Here is a 9,678-nt window from a genome sequence, read left to right as displayed (position 1 = left end):
TTCCTCTAATGGACTTAGTACAAGATGTTTAGGTCTAATCTCACCAAAGCAAACAAAAATCCATGCTGAAGAACATTACCAAGTCAAGGATCTGAAATTCTCCTACCTGCCCTGGTTCATCAACCACAACATACCTGATAACAACTCTTTCTTTTGCTTTTTTCCTCTTCCATTTTTTGCCATTGAAATTTCAGGCACCTTAGAGGCAAATTTTCAGCCACCCTGGGAGCTGCTGGAGGGGGCTGGGGGAGTTGTTTGTTCACTAGAATGTTTACAGAAAATTTGTTACAGCCTGACCAGATCAAATTGGCATGATGTGTAAGGAAACGGGATCCTTCGGTATTTTTAGTGCTCTCCAACCTTTCTAACACAGATCTGTAGGGCATTAATTAATTCCAGTTGTCTGACAGTTCATTTTCTCACAGATAATTTGGTTCCAGATGTCTTTTAGATCCAGTGATAACAGGATGCTGGCATTTATCATGTGTGGTTTCTTGAGCATATATTTTCTGATCTGTTTGATAATTTGGACATTATATACCATATCTCTTTATTGCCTTTGCAAGTATCTGTCTTTTTTTTCCTAGTGGTTTCATTACTTCTACTTTAGTCACTGACAGACAGGATAAATGCCCCCAATTAACACATGGACCTTTCTGTAGCTGTCCTTTATTTGCATAACATTTTCTTCCCTAGCCAAGCTGCATGGGTCATTCTGACCACCTTCACTTTGCTTTCTGCATCCAATTATTTTTACTCTGTGTTTTCACAGTGTAGCTCAGCTCATACCAAATCTATTTGGGTAGCTTTACTACACGCCATCTGGTCCATGTTTGATTTTCCAGGAAGCTTGGGCTTTCTTATCCATAATGCCACTAGTCTCTTTTTTTAAATTTTGAGATTCTTTACTTTCTGTGGGACGGAAGACAGAACTGAAAGGTCTTCTTTCTGTGCTGGCTGTGCTACAGACTCAAACTTGGTCTGGGTAAAAAACAAATGCGTTTGTCCCATGTATCCAATAGGAGTGGGAGAAATCTTCTGATTATAGTGTGAACAGATAATTTTAAAAACTTCTAATATTGAGTTTGCAAAGTGAAATTTATTTTCATAACTTTGCATCATGTGACAATACAAACAAATGGATCTGAAATATATACCCATCCCTATTGACATACATGTGTGACTATGCCAAGGACTGGGAGAATTTCTAAATGAGCACATATTCCCTGCCGGTTCCTTCATGCTTGCAGACTGATGCAGGTATCTAGTGCTAGTGAGCTGTGGAGCCACACAACGTGGTTGCTTTCCTCTCTGAAGTGGCCTCTGGTTTCCCCCAACACTTTGGTACTGGTAGTGGAGACACTTCAGATACAGATCTCTCATGTTCACCAGTTGCAGCTCTGGGGAAGAAGCTGAAATGGTGTGAGAACTGGGCTTCTGACAGACATGATGCAAATGAGAGACCTCTGAGTGTGACTCCAAAGGGCATCACTTAAATTCAGAGATTTATTCTGAAAATATGGAGCAGCTCCTGGAGAGTTGTGAGGGTCCAAGCCCCTGAGGAGGCCCCAGGACCTCCTGCATTGGAAAGGTGAAGTTGCTCAACTCCTAGACTATCCCCAAATGTTACTAGGATGCAAGGATAGTAACCAGTTCATTTAAGCCCATGGATGCCTACATTAGGTGCTGTAGATGTCTACTTTGATGACTGCTTTGTCAATCTAATCACTTTCTGTGTCTGATGAGAGACAGACACTTCTGGGCTAGGTTCTTCCAATGCATTTTGGCAGTCTGGGATGATTACCCCAGTCAGACATCACTCGGCTAGAAATGTTTGTGTATGATTGGATGGGAACACTCCTGGTGTTCTCTCTTTCTCCACAGTCAATGAGCTTCTCCAGAATGTACTTCAGACCTCAGAAGCCAGAACTGACTCCCACAACAGGTTTGAGGAGATGGATGGAGCCAGGTTAGGCAGTGGCTTGGTCAGTGCCTCTTGAGTGTGGCCAGTATATGGTATTTAGGTGCCTGGCTCCCACATCTGAGGGGGAAAGTGATCGTTTCTGAGCTGATAGAAATGCTACAGCTCCACCAGAAGTGGAGACAAGGATGTACTGAATGCATGTTGTTCTCCACAAGGTCAGGTCTGACCAAAGAAAAAATTATGCTTTTGATAACCCACCAAATGATTTTTATGGAGGTGTTATATTAGTCTGGCCATTAGCTTTCTTCTGTCCAAGTTCTGGAACTGTGCACGAGGGTGCACTTGGACATCACTCTGCAAAACATGTCTAGTTTTAAGGCCTGGTGCAAACCAGTCCAGCCGAGACAGGTAGGTAGGAAAAGTATCCATTAGAGATGGCACGTGAGACACATCCCCACAGGAGGGGCTACTCATCTTGCCCTTTTATGCCTGTGCTGTCTTTTAGAGAGGACAGTGGCTCTCCTTGAGCTACAGGTGAAGATTTATGAGGGCAGAAATACCTGGTTTTGGGCCCCTTCTTGTCCTGAGAGGACTCAAATTGCAGGAAAACTCGGCCTTCACCCTTGGTAAGAGATAGTTGCTCCAACTGCTCTCCGCTGTTGATTTGGCACGTAAGCAGGCCTGGGTGCTTGAACACCAAAGACAAGCAAGGACACAGAGTGTAACTCGGCAGGGATTTTGGCATGAACATGGGGAAGGCCGTGTATGAAGATGTCTGGCCCAGCCACAGCAGCACTTGCCAGCGACGCTCAGTGCCCAGCATTGGGCTCAGCTGCTGCACAAGGCTATGGCTGTCACCCCCTCGGCCTGGCTCTCAGCCAAGCTCTCATGCTCTTGGCCCTTGAGCCTGGGAATGGAGGCACCCAGTGGGACAGCGAGCTCAGCCGGCCAGGATGCCCCAGTGGGAGGGGAGGCAGTGACCACACGGCAGTGCCGGCTGGCAGAGCCAGCAAGTCCCCACTGTGTGGTCACACCCATGTGCCATGGCCCTACAGTGCAGGGGTGAAAGGCCTCAGCATGGAGGGAGGAACCGCGGTAGCACTGAGCCCCACTTGAGCTTCCTCGTAATTTCCTTGTTCTTTGACCCCTGAAGCTGCGTGCAGTCATTTGGAGTAACTCTGGGGGCCAGAACATACTTCCACCACCCTTTCCAGCTGGGAATTTGGGTCAGAAGGGGTGTGGAGGGCAGCCTGCAGCTGGACTCGACATGGACCCTCCCTATGCTGGTTGGTGGGGATCCTGCCTAGTCAGTGACAGCCCTCAGGGGGACTTGAGCTTCTCTTGGGGGCCACAGGACCTCTGCAACAGCAAAGCTGTAGCTGTTAAGGTAATATTTTGCCCGGAGATTTAAAGACTGTGAGGTCTGCAAAAAACTTTGCCCTCTTTGACCTTGTTGCCTCCATGCCTGTTCCATGCTGCTGACTATTCCAAGCCTCTTGGAGCAGGGACCATCCCTCGTTCCAAGCAAAGCTGCTTGTTGTGGAAAGGTTTCGTATAATGCAAATAACACTTAGCATCTAACTTGGGTATAAAGAAGACATCAGATACCTGCAGGAGCCAGACCCCAAAAATCATAAGGCACACATGCCTGGTCGTGCAGACACAAGTGGTGATGAAGACCCTGGAGCTGCTTGTGCCTGAAGACCCTCACATGCCAACGCTGCTGGGTCCTGCTCTGCCCTGTGTCCCCCTGGATGTGCACACCCAGCATGGCTGCATGCCCAGCAAGCAGAGACAGCACCCACAGTGGGATGAAAACCAGCAGATCAGTTCAAAGGTGTGGCCATTGGCAGCCGAGTGACCAATACAGCCCAGCCACAGCAGTGGAGACCGTGGCGTCAGTGCCACCACCCTCCTGGCAATCAGGCAGCCATGCATAGTCACAGGTATGAAGCCCAGGCAAAAATCAGGTGCAAAGTTAAAACTTGATTCTGGCAATATTTTAACAGGAACCAACCACTGTATTCTTGCCAAACTAGAAGAAAACCGTTGTGTTTCACTTTCCTTGCTGTACCTTGTAAAAACATCTGTATTTTTTCTTGTCTGCAATGCTGGCCATGTTTCCCCTGTGTGGAGATATTAACTGTACATTATTTTACATTTATTACTATTCTTTTGTGTCTACATTGGCTTCAGGACAGAGTACCACTCAGAGGTAAGCTTTTATATCACTAAGAGAAAATCTAACAAGTCCCTCAGTCTTCAGTACACATCCCCTCAGCAAATAGCTCTCAGTACGTACCAGAAGCTACTAAATCATTCTTCCTTTTAAATAAACAGAATTAACTTGTCCTAAACATTTCTGATGACAAATAAGGAATAAATGTGTTAGCAATAAGCATGTTACTGCCAAGCACCCTGAACCCACAAGAATGCTAATGTTTTTTAAGCATTGTGGAGAGCAGGAGGGGAAAAAATATATTTGTTAAAAAGCATGGTTCGGATCCTCGGGTGGTAGGCAGTGATGGAACTCCAGTGCAGTGTTAATTGGTACAGCTGCCTGGTGAAATGTCTTTAATAAAAACAACAGGCAGTCAAGTTCAAGATGCACTGTTGTTTCAAATACCCATTGCATAACTCAGACAGTATTTGGTTTATTAAAGGCGGAGGGCATAGAACTGGGGAGGTGAAGGGAACAACAGTATCTTTCCACATGGGCACTAATCCAGCCACTGGGCAACAGCAGAACTCCCTTTCCCCCAACACGCTGAGGCTGCTGATGAATTTAATGTTCTCTGAAGACTGTCTCACTTGAAATCAAACTCACTTATGACCTTTTCTCTGAGCTGCAGGACAATAAAATCCATAATGCAAAGGCAGTCAAACAGAAGACAAGGATGTGATTTTTTTTTTAAATGAATGGTTTATTCATGAACTATTTATAAAAATGTGTAAAATATGTTCAAATATATTTCGTTTGTTGACTGTAGCTAAAAATATAAAAATATACTTAATGAATGCATAAATTAAATTGACAATAGTAGCACAATTCTGTGTTCACCCAGTGTTTGTTAGGAACACAAATTTAAGTAATTATATAGCATATGAGAATGGAATATGTGCTGAAGATGTTTTTCAGACGCTTTACTCCAGGCACTGGCAAAGAATTTATGGCTAGCCACATTTCAAAATTGTGGGTTTTTTCCCTAAAACATACTGCCCTTCTGTAGAGCAATATATACTTAGCTACTTGACGTTACTTACAGTATTTCTTTAGCTTTCAAATAATCCAAGAAACAACCAAACCATCATGCATATCAATCTGTCAGCATCATTGACACTTTATGTGCCCAAATTCCACAGCATTTGCTAAATTTAGCTCATCCCTAGTCTTCAGTATTTCCTGCCAGTCTTAACAACTAAATCCTGGTCTGAACTAGCTGTTGATCTGCAAGCTCACTGGTAACAGACCCGTTTGCTTTGGCCATAGTGGTGCTACCAACAGGTCAAGAGTTTGACTTCATCAGTCAAACAGTTGAGGGCATGGAGTTACACAGCAAACTGCCCGAGTACTGGGGTGCACACTCAGCTTCTGTTCAAAGTTGCAGCCTCCTGGGACTATAGGTCCCAGAGCTCACAGCTCCAGAGCCCGAATGTCTGTGGAGTGGTGGTCATTCTGTATTGCATTTTATTCACACAAACTGCATGTCTGAAGTACTGAATAAAATCTGAATAAATGTAAGCACCTGCCACGCCTCTCCTTGGAAGCTGGGGCTGCGGTAGGCTTTATATCTGAATGTCAGATGTATTTCTCTGATCTGTGGCCCTGTGAGGAGATGCTAATATAGTGATTAGATGGTTACTGTTCTCATACTGACTTCCAGGCTGAGGAGCATGACCAAGTGCTCATGTAGTCCTATCTGTCTGGTATTTAACTTATTTCTTTCAAAGTCAAAGTGTAAATAACCATATACAATACATAATAGAAACTTAAAGCTCACACATTTTCTTTGTTCTACAACTGAAAGGAAATTCATAATATATCATTACATAAAATAACATTTCTGGCAATTTTAGGCACGTATATAAGCTGTATAAATAACTATAGCAGCAGAGAAAAATGTATAAAGTTGCACTTTTATGACATCTTCACAGTATGCCTATTTCTCTCATCCACTTTTGTGTTCCATTAGTAATAAAAAATATCATTTATCAACTCCAGCTATGCATTTTTTTTTTTTTTTTACAATTGGTAGTGGATCTTGTAATTGTATTGCACAGATTAAAAACATTTATTAAATTTTTTCATTATTAAATAACTTTCAATACAAAAATTTGAATTAACCTAAAAGCCCAACCCTGCAAGTGCTTCAGAAGTGGAATGGTATTCTTCAGGCAAGCATTCCAGTTGACTTTCATGAAAGTACTCAAGTAGCTTTGTGGATAATGCAGAGATTCACAGGACTGGGCTCCAAGTGTGCAAATCTTAGCTTATGGATCAGCGACAAGACTAACCTTGCTTTATAACATTATTATTGGGAAACATCAAGAAGGGAATTCTGAACATCATTTGTGGACATTCAAAAGAGAAACATCCTCTTACGTGGAGGGTGTCTTTCTCCTTAAGAGATGTCTTTGTCCAGTACACAGGCTCCTTCAAGTCCATTCTTGTTACATTAACAATTTCCCATCAGTCCTGTTACTCAGCTCAGAGGCACAGTAAATGTAATTAATTATACTGATAAGTAGGTGTCTTAAAATGCTACATAGATACTTTTTACTTATTCTCAGTGGATTTACACTGGTTTCATGTGAGCAGAATTGGCTAGAAAGCAGAACCAGAGCAATAATGTGTATATACAGTCTCACGTGTGACCTAGCTAGGCAGAGATGTAAAGCTGCTGAAGAGCATTGTGACAGAGTGTTTAAGGTCATCTGTCATGTTATTAAGTGATGAAGAGGAAGAGGCTTACGAATTGTGTTCATAATTAGCTGAGAGAAAAGATGAAAATAGCTGTCTGCTACGACATCACCATTTTGGGTGCACATTTGTGAACTCTGTAGGTGTGGAGGAGGGAGCTGAGAAACAATGTTAAAACAAAGAGCAGAACTATGTGTGTCTTTCTGAAAATGATGAACAACACACATACATAGTGTACAATCAGACTTTTGCCTTCAGATAATATATTACTGAGCGAGTTCCATTTCCCTCAGCATAAAAAATGACACAGTGCTATAGAGTGTGAGATAATTTACAGGGTACATTTGGTATGTCTTCACAGTGTAATTGTACTGCTGGTAACTAACATGGTTAGTTCCTCAGCTACCACTGCAAAAAGAAAGGACTAAATGCAGTGCACGTAACACAATGGCAATTTTCATGATGCCCTAAGTTCAGCTGCTATTAGCAGGGTCAATGATCGATCTGAAGCTGCTATGCTTGTTTGTCCTTGCTTGCTAACCTAGTCTACCTAGCAAAGAAAACAGATTAAAAAGGGGTCTGAGAAAAACTGCACATTTCTTTGTGGTTTTGCTTAGTTTCCTCTGTGAAAATGGCTCCCACTATGATGCCAGTTCCCTTCTTCAGATCCCACTAAGGGTGATGAATCTTGAGGTTTGTGTGGGGCCAAAGAGGATGTATAAGAGGAATGAACAGTATTTTCATACAGAGATGCCTAAAAGGCTAATCAAGCTTACATGTTCTGAGCAGCTGTGAAAGCTGATATGAAGGGCAGCTTCTGAGGCACACGAGGATATTTGGTCAAGAAAGGATGAGACTCCAGAAGGAGTAGGGAGGAAAAGTGACTATCAAGCTGTTTCCTTCTTTCTAAGAAAACCAGTGACATGGATGTGCATAATCCTGCTGGTTCTGCTTTGGAACAGTGTAAGAAAACTACATCAGAGCTGCCTAGCAGATTTCTTCAGCCACTGTCAAGCAGGTGTTCCTACCGCAAGGAGAGTCATGGTGAAATCACAGTAGTCTTGGCCCAGGGCCACAGCAGTTCCTCAGTTAGACACTTAGGTATATTGGCTGGTTCTCAGGTGGCCTTCAGAAGTATTTTTCTTTCCAAAATAAAAGTGGAATTTAGGTCCAGCAGCAGTCTAAGTTTTCTCTAGGTAAAGTCTGGGTGTAAGAACTATCAAGCCCTTCTTTTTGTGATGAAGAAAAACTGTGTACTGTCTCTTCTCTATTTGTTTGAAGAGCATTTTATAAAGACAAAGAATAGCTGAAAGAGAGTCTTCACTCCCTTGAATGAGAAGTCTCTTTGCAGAGGAGAGAGGATGTGCCTAATCTGCTTGGCTGGGCAGGATACCTGGTGAGTGCTCTTTGATTGTACTCCTTGCTAATCACTGAATGCTTTGAGTCATCGGATGATTAGCAGAGGCTGGCCAGCTTACATCCCCTGGTTTACTGATAAGCCTTTTTCTATTCCAGCTCCTCTTGCGGAGGTGACTTCAGGCAACACCTGTGGAGGAGTCTTTCTATGAGGACATGCTGGACCCATGCTTTCCCTTTGTGAAAGCAAGTGGCATTCGAAGGAGACCAACACTTGGGCCAAGGCATCTATGCTGCAAGCAGCTTAAGGCTGAAGCCAGTTGTGTAAACTGAAGGATATATACCTTTATATGTCTATACTTCAATATGTTTATAATCTCTCTACCTTTTTAGCTGTCATGATACAGCATTGTTTTTAATAAGCTATGGATGTTGCCAGATTTCACATCCTTACACGGCTGTTAACATGAATGTCTGAGGCATTTCCTTGAACACTTTTCGTATTGTAATTATACCCACATGAAAATGCAGAGACATGGGCTGTGGTATGATTCTGCTCTCTTAAACCAGTGTAAAGAAATCAGAATGTGACCTGTCTCCCCTCAAAGTGTGTGAGGGAGAAAGGTCTGATAAGACTTCACGGCAGCATGTTGTTTGATATTTTTCTCCTATGTCACATTAGACTGAAATAGTTGCTTCTAGTAAGGTGGACTCTCTTTTGCTTGGCTGTTAATGAGTTCTGTAAAAGGTATGCCATTGTGTTATGGGTTATACCCATTTTCATCAGATCAAAAGCAGTAAGTTTAGTGTAGAGTAGCATTATAATTCCTATAAAGGACTACTGTTCCCTTGCTTAATAATAGCTTATTTCATCTCACAAACACTGAACGAGTTAAAAAAAAAAAAAAAGAGGTTCTCCTTATAGGATTTTTCCTGTGTGTTACATGCCAATGCTGCTCTAAATGCAGCAGCCCTGTTTGCCATACAATTTAAAATAGTTTATGTAGAACAGTTCATAAACCTGTGATAAGAAAAAAAATATTATCTGAAGCTTAATATTAACAATATAGAAAAAAATACATATTTACATAATGCCAAAATACAATTATATACATTAATATCTATTACACTTAAATTATATATCTTTTAAAAAATCACCAGACCAATAAATTATACACAGTCTCAACAGAAAGGTCTGGCACCTTTCTAGTGCATGAAGTACATACATTAAAAAAAACAAACCACAAAACCCCTAGTTAACAAACTGTGGTCACAAAAGCAGATTTCTGTAACATTCTCAGTGCCTTGAATAAACAGCATCTGAAAGCAAGAGAAACTGCGATTAGAAAAAATAAATTAACCCAAGTGGCTTCATGTTCAACTCTGCCAGCTGACTACAGTGCTCTGAAAGGTGGTTGTGTGGCAGCAGTGCTGGCTGGTGACAGCTAAAGAGCAGATCCCACCTCTGATTTTGCTG

General features: G+C 42.2%; 1 protein-coding gene across 1 annotated transcript in view; it reads right to left on the bottom strand.

Annotated features, from left to right (window-relative positions):
• Positions 1–4,851: 4,851 nt before the first annotated feature.
• The window catches only part of PTPRB (protein tyrosine phosphatase, receptor type B), a 63,938-nt gene continuing 59,111 nt past the window's right edge, over positions 4,852–9,678 (bottom strand). The window contains exon 34 of the mRNA XM_026865140.1: positions 4,852–9,521. Coding sequence (XP_026720941.1) covers positions 9,499–9,521 — 23 coding nt within the window. The 3' untranslated portion in view covers positions 4,852–9,498. The remainder of the gene's footprint in view (positions 9,522–9,678) is intronic.

Source organism: Athene cunicularia (genome assembly GCF_003259725.1).
Source record: "Athene cunicularia isolate RWA chromosome 1 unlocalized genomic scaffold, athCun1 chr1_part2, whole genome shotgun sequence".
Classification (NCBI taxonomy): domain Eukaryota; kingdom Metazoa; phylum Chordata; class Aves; order Strigiformes; family Strigidae; genus Athene; species Athene cunicularia.
The sequence above is the reverse complement of the archived record's forward strand: the minus strand, read 5'-3'. Positions and strand labels throughout refer to the sequence as shown.